At 53.1% G+C, this 15,138-nt stretch overlaps 1 protein-coding gene across 1 annotated transcript; it reads right to left on the bottom strand.

The window, feature by feature from the left end:
• Window positions 1-1,672: 1,672 nt before the first annotated feature.
• On the bottom strand, window positions 1,673-14,824 carry NOP53 (NOP53 ribosome biogenesis factor). Its single transcript, XM_081334969.1, has 13 exons — window positions 14,581-14,824; window positions 13,599-13,663; window positions 12,485-12,569; window positions 11,182-11,384; window positions 10,526-10,596; window positions 10,348-10,443; window positions 10,077-10,181; window positions 9,117-9,308; window positions 8,222-8,397; window positions 7,360-7,426; window positions 3,956-4,032; window positions 3,452-3,508; window positions 1,673-1,749 (listed from the first exon to the last, which is right to left on the bottom strand). The coding sequence occupies exons 1-13, from the start codon at window positions 14,808-14,810 to the stop codon at window positions 1,743-1,745; spliced, it is 1,431 nt and encodes a 476-aa protein (XP_081191095.1). The 5' UTR covers window positions 14,811-14,824; the 3' UTR covers window positions 1,673-1,742.
• Window positions 14,825-15,138: the final 314 nt, after the last annotated feature.

Genomic DNA, 15,138 nt, shown 5'->3' with positions numbered 1-15,138 from the left:
GTCACTGAACGAACTGTTGTGGAGGACTTACCTGCCTGCGTGTTGTCAGAAAAGCCCATCAATCCAAGAAAAGGGGAAGCCAACATACCAGTAGCTCCAGGGCAGTAGGTTGGTCTGGGCCTGGGCCAAAGGCAGCCACAGAGGCACTCAAAACAGGGAGGGAAGGGAGCTGGGTAGGCCTGGTTTAACGAAGGACTAGGGCCGACGGGGTAGCGGTCTTCCAATATTTGAAGAGGGGCTCAACTTATTTCCCAAAGCCCCTGAAAGCAGGACCAGAAGCAACGGAGGGAAACTCATCAAGGAGAGAAGCAACCTGGAACTAAGGAGAAATTCCGAGACAAGATAGAACAATTAACCAGTGGAATGACTTGCCACCAGACGTTGTGGTTGCTCCATCCCTGGAAGTTTTTAAGAAGAGACTGGACGGTCACCTGTCTGAACTGGCGTAGGGTCTCCTGCTTGGGCAGGGGGCTGGATTAGATGACCTCCACGGTCCCTTCCAAGTCTCTTATTCTGTTAAGTCTTTACTCGTGAGGTTCAAAGGCTTTTTGAAGGAACTGGCGGGAGGCAGGAAGGGTCCCGAGGCAGCTGCGACCCGAACAATGCCGGAGATAAACCAAAACCCTGCCAGCTTCCAATCTCCCGCAGAGATCTAGTTGGCGAGCCATAATTTCCAGCACGCTGGTGGCACGGAAGGCTCATGCCAGAGCGCTAAAATATGAAGGCAAAGCTATTCCTAGCCCATCACGTCCTGCCCAGGGCAGGAAAACCCACCAGCTGGGAGCAAAACCCAGAGCAAAATCAGAGACGATGGGGGCCGGGAGTATAAATCCTGGAGTATTGGAAGCGGGGGATGTTTTAATCCTCTTGGCTCTGGCCTGCCCGGGGGGAGGGAAGAATCTACACCCCTTTTAATATCGGAGAGGCCGTTCCGAGGAAGGGAAGCGACGGTGAGACAAAAGGAAGGAGGAAGATTTAGACCTTAACGAGAAAGTAAAGGATCCTGGCTCTTAAAAGCCAAGGCGCCCGGAAGGAACCGCCAGGATGAGCCTCCGATTCGGGAGCGGCAGATTGTCCGCATAGGAATGACCCACATTGCATCAAGTTGAAGATCCCTCTTAATCCAGGGCGTTAATCCAGAGAGGAGACACGGGAAAGAAGGTACTCTCGCTTTTAGGACAATTGCAGCGTCCCTCTAGCCCCTCCCCCCCAATCACGGCACACCCCGAAAAAGGGGGTGGAAGACCACCAAGCAGGTTTCAAAGCCGCCGCGAAGCTCCCTCCCCTCATGCTGGTTGCCTACCCCTCCCCAAGGCGCATTATCTAAATGTAATCAAATGGAGGCTAATCTCCCCGATTAAGGTGGGGGCTGAGCCCGCCCAGCTGCACATTTAAAGTTCCGACTGGATCTCTTCATGCTGGGGGGGGGGAGAAGAGAGAGACAAGAGGGAGGGAAGTCCATCCTTTTGGTCACCAGCCTCCTCAGAGCCCCCCCCCCTTTCCAACCTGGAGTCCTCCTTAGACTGGGGGCTACAATTCCCATCCTCCCCTAGCCAGGCCCACTGAGGCCCGGGTTAAAGAAAAGGAGAATGGGGGGGGGTGACCTTCCCGTTGGGGAAAGTGGTGGGAATAGCCCAGAGAAGAGGAACAAGAATCAAGCAAGAGACTCGAGGTTGTTTCGTGGAGTTTTAATGAAACACGAGGCCTCCGTGTGAGATCCCAGCCCGCTAATTTTCACGCTTCTATAATCTGCAGAGGGGGGGGAGAGAGAAAAGAGGGGTGAGCGAGGTGTGTCATAATTAAAAAGAACAAAACAAACAGAAAGAGCTGGAAGCTTGCTTGCATTTCACCACTCTCTCCACCCTCGAAGTGCCGGAGAGAAAGGGGGAAAGAGCTGAGCGTTTCTACCCCATCCAGGCTTGGTGATATATATATATATATATATATATATGGGTTAGGCTGAAACAGGAAATAAGATTTGTCCCATGTTTGGGGCCTAGCAAGGTAATCTAAATACTTAACAAACATTTTACATACATACATACACACACACACACACACACACACACACACACACACACACACACACACATATATATATATATGTATTAAATGTTTGTTAAGTATTTAGATTACCTTGCTAGGTCCCAAACAGGAAATAAGATTTGTCCCATGTTTGGGGCCTAGCAAGGTAATCTAAATACTTAACATTTTACATACATACATACATACATACATACATTATATATATAAAATGTTTGTTAAGTATTTAGATTACCTTGCTAGGCCCCAAACATGGGACAAATCTTATTTCCTGTTTCAGCCTAACCCAAGGCCATCCACAGGCAGCGGTCGCAGTAGTGACAGCTCATATTTGTGTAATTTTTTTTTTTGGATTGCTAACCAAGAATTAAAGGGAGACTGATATGCATTTCAAACTTATTTGTTCTCATCAGTCAGCCACGCCCTTCTGAGATTCGAACCTGGGCTGATTGCACATTAGGCAATTGTTTTAACCCCTAGGCCACAGGCTCGCTCTCTCTCTTTGTTAGCTGAGAAGCAAGGGAGGTATGTGTTAAATGTTTGTTAAGTATTTAGATTACCTTGCTAGGCCCCAAACATGGGACAAATATATATATATAATATCAGGTCATCACTGAATCACCAAGCCTGGATGGGGTAGAAACGCTCGGCTCTTGGGGGGCGTAAGCGAAGGGGGCAAACTGCCCCAACTGCATTTCAACCACGTGCCAAGAAACCCTAGCCTCATTTTTGGAGGGGGGGGAAGCTTCTCTTGATCTCTTTTCCCCCTGAGATGAAACCTCCCTTTTTAAGACGCCCCAAAGGGTGCTTATTTTTTTTCTTTTCTTTTCCCAAAAGGCAACTGGCCTTTCTTGGCTCTTCCTGCGGCCGCTTGGAAATCGTTGAGCCCTCCTCCACCCTTCCATCAGAACTGAAGAAGCTTCTTGGATGAGAATCGAAAACGCTTCCAAGGAAAAAGCCAAGCAATCTCAGTTGCCTTTTGAAAAAAAGGGGAAAAAAAGCAGCTTTGGGACATCTAAGGAGGCCCGTTTCATCCCACTGGGGAAAGACACGGAGAGAAGCTGACCTGGATGACTTGAGAATCTCTGTAGACATCCCTTCTTAAGATTGAAAACTGGAGGGTCCGGGACCACAACCAGCTTCAGATTTCGGGGTCAGGCCTCCCCCCAAAGAGAGAAACCAAAACGTGGGTTTCTCAACTTCAAACAAGGGGAGGTTTCCCTGGATTATCAGCTTGGAAAGCCAGTGGCACGCGACGGTGGGAGTTGCAAGCCCTCCCAAAGGCACCAGGCCCGGAAGGGCAGCCTTGGAGCACCTCCTGCCCCAGCCTGGACCGGTCAACCGGTCTGGCCAGAGGAGCAGGGAAATCTGCCAGCTCTTCTCCGCCCCAAGGAAGGCCGCTACTTACGCGATCTCTCGGAAAGCTCGCTTTTCAACGTATTTTAGTCGGTATTTCCTTTTGAACCTGGCAGGGAAGAAACCGCATGATTAGAGTCGTGTACAGCTGGGACACACTCCTTCACGGAGGAAGGCAACTAAAGTGGCTTGTTTCCACCCAAAGAGTTGTGTGAAAAGCCTGCCTCAGCAAACGGGATCCATCTTTAAAAGGTCGCTACCGCTTAAGCTAAGCGAAGCTTACACCGCGGCTCTGTCTAAAATCTTTAAAATAATAATAATAATAATGATAAGTGGTTCCCTCAACAGCTTAACTGATGCCACGGATCTAACGTGAGAATTAAGTTCCAGGGGCAAAATTCTCCAATCTTGTTAAAATGGTTCGCAGAGGCACTGCTTCACCCAAGCGCTCGGCATCCCTTGACACAAAACCCATAAGCGACGAAGCAGTTGGGAGGGAAAGCTAAGGCTCTGGGGACCGGGTTCCTCCTTCCACCCTACCCCAGTTACTACTCACTTGGCCCGCTCTCGGGGTTCGATAATGTTGCGTTTCTGTAAGCTCTTGAACCGGTCCTTCAGGATGCTGCCTTCTGGCTGAGACGGGGGGAGAAAAGGCAAACATGAATTCAGGATGGTCAACGGCAGGGGTCCTCAACCTCGGCCACTTTTAAGACTTGTGGACTTCCAACTGCCAAAATTCCCCAGCCAGCCATGCTGGCTGGGGAATTCTGGGAGTTGAAGTCCACAAGTCTTAAAAGTGGCCGAGGTTGAGGACCCCTGGCTCAACAGGAGAGACAGTGACGGGCGAAGGAGCCGCACGAGGGAAGACCCAGCTTGTCTTCTGCTTTCAAGAGATCAATCGGGAAATCTACCAAGAGACGCCCGCTTGCATTTCCAGAGGGGAGGGAAAGTAGGAAACTCAAGGTACAATTCAGGAAGTCCTTGACATGCTACTGCCATTGAGCCCCAAAGGCCTGTTGCTAAGCGGGGCGGTCGTTAAGCGGGTTTTGCCCCCTTTTACCAATTTTTTTCCGCCGCAAGCGATTCACTGCAGCCGTTAAATGAGTCACACGGTTGTTAAAAGTCAATCTGGCTTCCCCGGAGGAGTTTGCTTGTCGCGAAGGTCGCAAAAAAAGGGGGATCACGTGACCCGCCGGGACATTGCGACCGTCATAAATGTGAGTCGGTTGTCAAGCGTCCGGAATGTAAGTCACGGGAGCCTGGGGGATGCTGCGAAGGCCGTTACGGGTGAAAAAGAACGGTCCCACGCCACTTTTTTCAGCGCCGTTGTAACTTGCGAACGGTCACTAAAGTGGACGACCTGTATTCCCGTCTCCAGCAGCATCTTTGGCCACAACTGCCCAAACCAGGTGTGGCTTCCTGCCTTTCTGGAAAAGGACACGCACTGGACGCTTTCATGCAATGCCTACAAAGACCATTTTTGAAAAAAGAGAGCTGAGAAACTCCGCCCTCGCTCGTCTCCTCACTCACTCACACCTCCGGGAGAGACTCGGCGGGTGACAAAAGTAAAGCTTTTCGCGCTATCTCGGGTCCTCACGTACATTCAGCCAGGTGTCTTCCTGCTGGGTGGGACAGAAGTGATTTTTCTGGATCTGCCAGGTGGGAGGTTAGGAAGCTGGGAGGGGAGTGGGCAACGGAAAGCCCATGCACAAGCGGAGGGTCTGGTAGGGGGTCCCTGCTGCTCTCTGAGCTGGGCTGTTTTTTATGCAGATGTTTCGTTACTCAAACGAGGTAACACCGTCAGGGCGGGTAGAGGGGAGTTTGCGAGGAGGAGGAGGAGGAGGAGGAGGAGGAGGAGGAGGAGGAGGACTGTGGGGTCCCTGCTGCTCTCTGAGCTGGGCTGTTTTTTATGCAGATGTTTCGTTACTCAAACGAGGTAACACCGTCAGGGCGGGTAGAGTGGAGTTTGCGAGGAGGAGGAGGAGGAGGAGGAGGAGGAGGAGGAGGACTGTGGGGTCCCTGCTGCTCTCTGAGCTGGGCTGTTTTTTATGCAGACGTTTCGTTACTCAAACGAGGTAACACCGTCAGGGTGGGTAGAGTGGAGTTTGCAGGGAGGAGGAGGAGGAGGTGCTTTCTGAGCTTGGTGATTTTCTTGGAGATGTTTCATGACCCAACTAAGTAACATCATTAATGCTAGAAGGGAGGGGGTTTATGGAGAGGAGGAGGAGGAGGAGGAAGGCTATAGGGACCTTGGTGTTCTCTGAGTTAGTGGTCTCCTTGCAGACATTTCATTACCCATCTAGGCAACGTCATCAGTGCTAGAAGGAAGTGCGGCTTGGAGCATGGAGGAGGAGGAGGAGGAGGAGAGGATAATGACTGTGGAGTCCCTGCTGCTCTCTGAGCTGGGCTGTTTTTTATGCAGACGTTTCGTTACTCAAACTAGAGAACACTGTCGGTGCCAGCTAGCACGGAGGGGAGAGGGAGAGGAGAAAGGGGAGGCTTCACAAAAGCACCTCCCACTCCCAGAATTAAAAGCTGCAATTCCCCAAGCGGCTAGTCTAGCGTTTCCCTCTCCTTGGAATGTCTGGTCCCTGGTTGAAGGGGACCCTCCGTGCTTCTCTTTCGGAGAAAAACCTTTGCGTGCGTAATCAGGCCACCCCTAGACTCGCTGTATGCGACTCCCTCGTGTGCTGAGACTAGCTCAAGCGTCTCCTTTTGAACCTGTAAGTAGAGGATTCGTAGTTGCTCAGTGAGAACGTTAAGCGTTCGCTGAGTGAGTAAATACCCTCCAGGCTGAAAAGGAAGGAGGGGGTGCCGGAGGGTGCCTCAGTTCCCTGATCCTTACCCACTCGGTAGGACCAGGGGGTCCCCTGGGGTCCTTCACATTCCCAGCAACGGTGGCTGCAAATTCTCCGAGCGCAAGGATGGGTCTCATCATCGGACACCAAAGGGAGGAGGGAACCACGGAGGGCTCCCTCGTTCTCTTCCACCCCCAACAGAACCTCAGAAGCTGCTTTTCCCTTGTCCGTTACTCTCCCTCCATTACTGGGGAGGGACATTCCCCCCCTCCCCCAGTGCCAGGCAGGCTCTACAGGCAGTCCTTCACTCACAACCACAGAGCCCAAAATTTCCGTTGATAAGTGAGACATCTGTTCAGGAAGCTTTGCCCCATCTTACAGCCTTTCTTGCCTCCGTCCTTAAGTGAACAGCTGCGGTTGATAAGCTAGTCGCCCGGTTGTTAAGTGAATCCGGCTCCCCCCCCCTGACTCTGCTTGTCAGAAGGTCGCAAGAGGGGACCACGTGACCCCTGGGACACAGCAACGGTCACAAGTACACGCCAGTTGCCAAGCGTCGGGATTTTGACCGTGTGACCCTGCGCCCCCCCCCCCAGGGAGGCTGCAAAGGTCGTAAGTGTGAAAAATGGGTCACCGGCCACTTTTTCCCCCCAGTGCCGCTGTAACTTTGAACGGTCATTAAATGAACTGTTGTTAAGTCGAGGGCCACCTGTACTACTACTTTTGAATCCCCCCCCTCCCCCGAGAGGCTTCTCAGATAAAAGGCAATGTGGTTGTGCTGTTCCTCTTCCCAGCAAGCCACAGACAACTGAACGGAAGCCTTTTGCAAACTGGCACCCATTCACGGTGTGTGTGTGTGTGTGTGTGTGTGTGTGTGTGTGTGTGTCACCATCCCCGTTTGGAGGGGGGGGGGAATGGCGGTTCCAATCCCCCGAGGACACCCGGCTGGAGAGAGGCGGAGGGGGAAAGGCTGACGTAATTCAAGCCCCGGCTAAGAGAGGAGTCGTCCAGAGCCTCCTCCCAAAAGCGGCACCGAATTCACCGGAGGGAGATCGACCAGGCGGCCTGAAGCAGAGGGGAAGATGGCAGTGGCAGTCAGGCACACACACGCACGGGCAGACCCCTCTGTCAGGCCGGTTTGCCAAAAAGCCGGAGAAGCGCTCACCCTCAGCGTCCTCAAGGACTCCGCCAGTTCATTGCTCAGCTGCACGTCCACGTCGGGTTCTTCGTACCTGCCGGGAAGAAATGGTGGCCTTGCTGAGAACAGACCAGACCGGCTGGCATGCTTGCTTCCCGCCAGCCCTTTCCCGGCCCGGCCCCTTCCTGCTCTTAGAGGCTGCCCATCTCACCCCAGGGTAACTCCGGAGGGCCTACGATCTTAAGAAGACCACACCAGTACAAAAGCTAAAAGACGTAAACGAAACACTGTGAAACAGTGCGGCCCAATAAAAAGATGGGAGGGAGGGGGAGTGTCTGCTGTTAATCGATCCACTGCCTCTACCCTGATGCTCCCCCACTGGAGCCCCCAGCTAGGGCGGGAGGGCGGGGGCCGATCTCGCCCTGAGCGGGAAGATCTTCCAAAGAGCAGGAGGCTCTTCTCCTGGGAACCACCAGCAGGAACGCTGAAGAGAGTAACAAGAGTCGGAGCAGGAGACCCTATCCCATCTCAGGCAAATGGCTGTCCAGTCTCTTCTTAAAAACTTCCAGTGTTGGAGCATTTATAACTTCTGGAGGCAGGTTGTTCCACTGGTGAATTGTCCTCACTGTCAGGAAATTCCTCCTTAATTCCAGGTTGCTTCTCTCCTTGACTAGTTTCCACCCGTTGCTTCTTGTCCTGCCCTCAGGTGCTTTGGAGAATGGCTTGACTCCCTCTTTTTGGGGGCAGTCCCTCAAATACTGGAAGACCGCCATCGTGTCACCCCTAGTCCTTCTCTCCATTAAAGTAGACCTACCCAATTCCAGCGACCGTTCTCCCTATGTTTTTACCTCCAGCCCCCCTCACCATCTTTGCTGCTCCCCCCACTTACTTGAGCCTGCCCAGCCGTTTGGGCTTGACGGCCTCCAATTTCCGCTTGGCTTGGCGTCTCTGCTTCCGCCGTTGCAGCTCGGCCTCCCGCTCTTTCAGCTGAAGCCGGATGGATTTCAGCTGGAAAAGCTCCTGTTTCCTGAGCCGGGCAGCCTTCTCGGAGAGCTCGCGAGCTTTCTGTGCCGGAAGAAGCAGGCGGGAAAGGGAAGGTGAGGCCGGGGCGCGGCGCCCATTTGGGTTTCCCTTTGGGGACTGCAGCAAGGGACCGGCTGTTCCCACTCCCTGCTGGCGTGCTGGGTGGGTCCCAGTGGGTCCAGCCGCCGTCCTCAAGCTGGCATCTCCCCGGCTTCTGCAGAGCTCATGCAGGGAGCAGATGGCAGCGCGAGGCAGGGCCAGATGGCGGGTGCGCTTGTCAGCCACATTATCAGCAGAGAGGCGAAATAAGCGCCGGTTGGCACGCGGCCCAGAAGGCAGCCCCGAGCGGTGGCATTGTTGCTTCAAGGACAGCGCGGAGAGTTGGGAGAGGGATCCCTGCCATGCCCGTCACACGGCACAGACACAGGCAGACCCAAAGGAAACAGCGCCGTATTTCTCTTTTCTGCCTACCCCAAAGGAATAGAATCCACTGCCCAGATCGCTCGTTTACAGGAAACACAGCAACCAAAGCCTGAACTATTACAAGGGCCAGACATTTCCTCCCTCCCTCCCTCCTGCAGGCTTTGTCTGCTGTCATGGAAACCTGCTTTTGAGCCACTCGGTTAGACAGGGCTGCTACTTTCGCCGGCAAGCCTGAGTAGGCTGGGAACCAGGGGGATTGTAGTCTATCCCTTCTGGAAAGCGAGGCTGCGCAAGGCGGAGTTCCTTCCCAGAGTACTCCGCGGGCTAGCCCAACTCACCGACTGCTTGTCGGCTTTTTCCTTCTTGCGCTGCCGTTCCGTTTTCTTCTCTCCGGCCGCTGTTGCTGCGAAGAGAGGGGAGGCCTGGTCGGAGGCTGCCTGCAGGTCTTCTTCCAGGGGCCTGTCCTGCCCTTCCTCGCCCTCCGATTCCTCTTCCATGAGGCCCTCGCATTGCTCCTGGAACACCGACTCCTGTGAAGAGGTCAGAAGGGGGGAGGCTGAAAGGGGAAGAAGCATCGGAGGCGAGGCTGGCCTCTGGGATTCGCTGCTCCCAACAGACTCTCCACTCCCGTCGGACACTCAGTCGTAAAAAGCAGGAATCGGACCCTTTGCAAGGCTGCCCAGGGTACTAAGGCCAGGGACCGGCAGGCGCATCGTGGCGCCCATAGCTGGAGTTGCTTTGGCAAAGGGGGAAGGAGAAGTGTCCCGCCGATTCGTTCCGCGCTCTGGGGATTTCCACCTTGGGATGTCTTTTATCTAATTGCATACTTTGCCTTCATTGTTTTTATGCACAACTCAAGTCTCTACAAAACTGAGAGGCAGTTTGGTCCAGCGGTGGAGGCACCGGGCTAGAAATTGGGCATGAAAGCCGGCTGAGTGACTTTAGGCCAATCTCTGGGAGACTGGGAGTTCTAGTCCTGCCTTAGCCGTAAAAGCTGGCTGTCTTTGGGCCAATCACCAGGAGATGGCAAATTCTAGCCCCGCCTTAAGCTTGAAAGCCACCTGGGTCAGACTTTGGGCCAGTTTCTCTCAGCCCGGCCAACCTCACAGGATTGTTGTTGTGGGGAAAATAGGAAGAACGAGTGGAATTGGGACCCCACCCTTGGGGAAGTCCTTCCTCCAATCATGGTAATGTCCTCTATGAATAGTTCTGTTGCTGTTTCTCCCAAGAAGAATTCAAGATGGATTTCAGCCCTTGTTCGGGACTGGGCCTCCTTGCATTTGGGCCTCAGCACTCACCTGGGTGGGGGCCTCCGCGGCAGTGGGGAAATTCAACTGACGCTGCAGCCTCTCCTCTGCCTTCTGCCTCACCAGCTCAGCTTCAAAGGCCTGGAGGAGCAATGCCTTGGGGGTGGGGGGGCAGGGAGTTGGGCAAGAGAAGAAGACAAACCCAGTGAGCTCTTCATGCAGACCGTGGCGGACTTCCCACCTGGGATCCCGCATGAAGTCCACCCCGATGGGTCGCTCAGGATTGTCAAGTGCCAGAGGGGAGGGAAATAAACCTGCCTACCTGGTGAGACTGGAAGCTGGGGTTGTAAGATCCACCTGGGGAGATGATCTCCACGGCCGGCAGCTCGGATGGGGTCTTCTTCAGCCTGTCCGGACGCTGGAGGAAACATCCCAGGAAGTGAGACTCAGAGCCTTCAGGCCACTTCCCACCTCTGCCACGGAAGAGGCCCGGCGCTTACCTGCACAGGCTGCTTCTTGGTTTGTTCCAGGAAAAAGGCGTCCTGCCCAGCTAGAGCTTTATCAAGAGGGTCTGATGGGAAGAAAACGAGAGCCGGTTTGGTCTAGCGCTTAAGGCACCAGGCTAGAAAGTGGAAGATGATGTTCTAGTCCCGCCTTAGGCAGAAAAGCCGCCTGGGTGACTTTGGGCCAATCACCAGGAGACGGTGAGTTCTAGTCCCGCCTTAAGACAAAAAAGCCGCCTGGGTGACCTTGGGCCAATCACCAGGAGACTGTGAGTTCTAGTCCCGCCTTAAGACAGAAAAGCCGTCTGGGTGACTTTGGGCCAATCACCAGGAGACAGTGAGTTCTAGTCCCGCCTTAAGACAAAAAAGCCGCCTGGGTGACCTTGAGCCAATCACCAGGAGACGGTGAGTTCTAGTCCCGCCTTAGGCAGAAAAGCCGCCTGGGTGACCTTGGGCCAATCACCAGGAGACGGTGAGTTCTAGTCCCGCCTTAAGACAGAAAAGCCGCCTGGGTGACCTTGGGCCAATCACCAGGAGACGGTGAGTTCTACTCCCGCCTTAGGCATGAAAGCTGGCTGGGCAACTCTGGGCCATTTCACTCCGACTTCAACAGACTTGAACTTGGGCCATCAACTGTATACACAAAGGCTTACTCGAATCTGCCCAAATGTCGTAGAACTGCCTGGAGGGATCGGTCCCACTGTCTGCTCTGGCTGTCTTGGCTTTAGGAGGGTTTTGTAACCTCTGCTGAAGGAGCCGTTCTTTCCGGGGCACCACCCCCTTTTCTGACAGCTTCTCCCAGAGTCGTTGCTTCCGTTTCAACTTCCGGCCATTGGGGACCTGATACGAAAGGATGCTGAGGAGGAAGAGGAGGAGGAAGGCAAGTTTTAGGTCTGAGCCACAGCTCGGATAAATACACTCTGTCCAGGTGTGGTTCAAGTCAAGTTAGAATGGCACAGTTCGCACCCAGCGCTAAGCCATCAATCGCAGGAAACAAACTGAAGTGGCTTCAAGGTGCCGGATAACAATCTTTTCCCTGCACGCCAAAGGGTTCGAATGCTTGTCGCTACATCTTCTGTCTGAAGAAGACGGCCACAGTGGGGCCGTTTCTTCAGATACCATTTCCAGAAGAATCTCCATTTTGGGAAGCAGGGCTATGAGGAGCACTGTAAGTCCTCGACTTACAACAGTTCATTAAGTGATCGAAGTTACAAACTGCACTTAAAAAAGGGAGTTATGACCGTCACAGCATTCCCCCGCGGACACCGGAACAAAATCTGGACCCTTGGCAACTGGTTCATAGTTATGACAGTCGCAGTGTCCCGGGGTCACGTTGATCCCCTTTTGCGACTGTCTGATGAGCAAAGTCAACGGGGAAATCCAGATTCACTTAACCACCTTTTTACTTACCTAACAACTGCGGTGATTCATTTAACAACTGTGGCAGGAAAGCTCGTAAAATGGGGCAAAACTAAAGTTAGCAACACCACACTTAGCAAGAAAAAATTTGGGCTCAAGCGTGGTCGTTGAGGACTATCTATAACAGGACAGCATTTCAAAGACGACACCAGGCAATCAAAATGGATTCCCTGAAGAGTCAGTTATGCTGGAGAAATTCCGGGATCCGGGCAGCCCACAAGGGAGAGAGGGAAGAATGACGGGGAATCTTCTAACCTAGCAAAAACTCAGAAATGGAATCCGAATATTTTACCAGATGACAAACAAAAGGAACCAGGTGACTGGTTGTTTTCTTCAGTTTGTCACTTTTTCAGCTGCCCTGGATCACACTAAAGTTGCAGGGTGAAGAGGCAAACAAATCCAATTAAAACAAGACTCCTGTCTCTGCCCTATGCTGTCCTTCCCCGAATCAAACATCCTTGGCCCAAAAACGTGACAGACGAAGACCTGGCTTCCCCACACCCATCTCACAATGAAAGAAGAGGCAGAAAACTCAACTCTTTGGGCGGAGGGACCTTGGAATCCGGCTGTAGGATCAAGTCAATCTTCAGAGGCTTCTCTTTGGCTGGTTTCTCTTTCTGACCTGGAACGAGAAGATAGGCAGGAAATGAACCCAGGAGCATAAATCAACACAGGGGGTGGTAACAGCAAAGGTGAGGACTGGGACTCTTGCAGTGGATCCACCTGATTAGATCTCTTTCCCTTACTGTGCTCTGCCTCCAAAGTCTCTCATCAAAAACTCCATTTGCCAGTGGCACCGAAGCCGGGCCACAAAGGGAGTGGAAGCCAAGGAAAGCATCGTCATGCTTTCGTTAAGAATATCACGACCGTTGTTAAAAACGTTATTTTGAATTGCTTTAAAATGTTTTGGTGTTTGAATTGCAAGATATTTTTGAACTGTAAGCTGCCCAGAGTCATTGCTTGAGATAGGCGGCTGTGGAATTGGAATAAAAAAAATCCTGCACTTCCAGGGTGCCAGCTAAGGGAAGAAGCAGTAAACACGACTGAGGGGAAGCGATCAGAATGGATCACTGATGATTTCAAGGAAAGAGATCGCAGGAATACCGTAACCCACCAAAATGACTACTAGTCTTTCCCTCAAGTCTAACTGACTGATTCCCTCAATTGAGTCCTACGTTCTCGTTTTTTAGGTTTTGTTGGACCTTAAAAAAAAAAAAGAAGGGAAGGTTTCCTGCCTGAGCATGGGGTTGGACTAGAAGACCTCCAAGGTCCCTGCCAACTCTTCCAATTGGGTCTTAAACTAGTCACCCGGCCGTTACGTAAATCTGGCTTCCCCCATTGACTCTGCTCGTCAAAGGTGTCAAAGGTGATCCTGGGACATGGCAACCAGCCACAAATATGAACCGGTCATTAAATGAATGGTTGTAAGTCGAGGACAGGGGGCTGGACTAGATGACCTCCAAGGTCCCTGCCAATTATCATTATATAAAACTTTTATTCATAAAACATGAAACTGTCAACTGAACACTCAAACTGACTAGCACTAATGGTTGACACGGGTTGCTGCCAGCATCTTAGGTATCAACCAGGTATCTCCTATTATCATCATCATCATCATCATCATCATCATCACTGCGTTGCAACCTCCCACCTTGCTGTTCGTTGCTGGTATCTACGAAGAAGAGGCTTTCATCTGGCTTTTCCGACACAGGTCCTCTAGGGAGAAAAATATAAACATAAAAATATATATAAATATATAGTTCATGGTCATTTATCAAGAGCCAATGCATTCCTGGGTTCTCAATAACGGAAGGCAGCCAGTCTCCTTCTCCCCAACTGTAACGCTGGGGGATCTTCTTCGTGAAATGCCCTCAGGACTTTCACAACCACGAACCCCTCCGTTACAAGTAGTCTGCGACTTACAACAGACCTGTTTAGTGACTGTTCAAAAAAAAAAGTGACTTAGGGCTGTTTCTCACACACAACCCTCGCAGCATCCCCATCAAAATTCAGACGCGTGGCAACTGACTCATATTTACGACGGTCGGGGGTCACGTGACCCCCTTTGGCGGCCTTCCAACAAGCCAGGTCCATGGGGGAAGCCAGGCTCCCTTAACAACCAGGTTACTCATTGAACCACTGCGGCGATCCGCTTAACCGCCGTGGCAAGAAAGGTCGTAAAGTGGGGCAAAATTCACCCCAAATGTCTCGCTTAGCAACAGGGCTCAACTGCGGCCGTAAGCCCAGGACTGGGGTTAGGCAATCTTGGCTCCTGTATCACTCGTGGACTCCAACTCCTAGAATTCCTCAGCCAGCATGAGGGAACTACGGCCCCATAACTTGTGGACTCCAACTCCCAGAATTCCTCAGCCAGCACGGCTCAGCTTGGAAACCTCTCTTTCCAGGAATTCTGGGAATTGAAGTCCACGAGTCATAAAAGAGCCCAGGTGGCCTAACCCTTCGCTACCGGGGCCGCCTGCGCATGCTCAGAAACACCTCCTCGCGGCTGCCTTCCCCTACGCCGGCTCTCAGGGGTAGACTGCCTCCGAACCCGGAGGCTCTATTTCTCCCCCACGCACCCCACGGGCTCCGGGGGTTTTCTAGTGGCCTCCCTCGGCCCCGCCGCGCCTCACCCCAAGTGCCGCAGCTCCGAGGCCCGCTCCTCCAGCCAGTCCCCGAGCTCCCGGCCCAGCTTGGCCTCGGGGCCCCGCCAGCGCTTCCAGCCCTTCTTGCGGTTCCGGGCGCCCCGGCCGCCCACCCGCCGCGAAGGGAGCAGGCTGGGGTCCCGCGAACCGGCGCTGAAGCCCAGGAAAGAGGCGGAAGAAGCGGCCGCCGCCTCAGGAGCAGCGCCCGGCGCCGCCATCTTGCGCCACGAGAAAGCGAGAGAGGGGATGAGAGAGAACCGGAAGAGCGGGGGATAGAGCGCCGCCCTCCCGAAGGAGGAAGAGGGAAGCGGGCTTCCGGCGGCGCCATTTGCGTGGAGGAGATGGGCGGTCGCCCCCACATTAAACCACAAGAGACAAGAGGGGCGAGGGGGTGGGTGGGTGGAAAATGCATAAAGCTTAAACTTCCGGCACTGCGTCCTGGGTGCCTTCCAGTTGTCTCTTGGACTATAGCTCTTCTCCAGGATGATGGGCCATGTAGTCCAGCTGGCTGGGGAATTCTGGGAGTCCACGTCCACCCGTCTGAAA

The sequence above is a fragment of the Vipera berus genome (genome assembly GCF_964194415.1).
Source record: "Vipera berus genome assembly, chromosome: 9".
NCBI classification, from domain to species: Eukaryota; Metazoa; Chordata; class Lepidosauria; order Squamata; family Viperidae; genus Vipera; species Vipera berus.
Note: the sequence above shows the minus strand (reverse complement) of the source record. Positions and strands in the feature narration are given on the sequence as shown.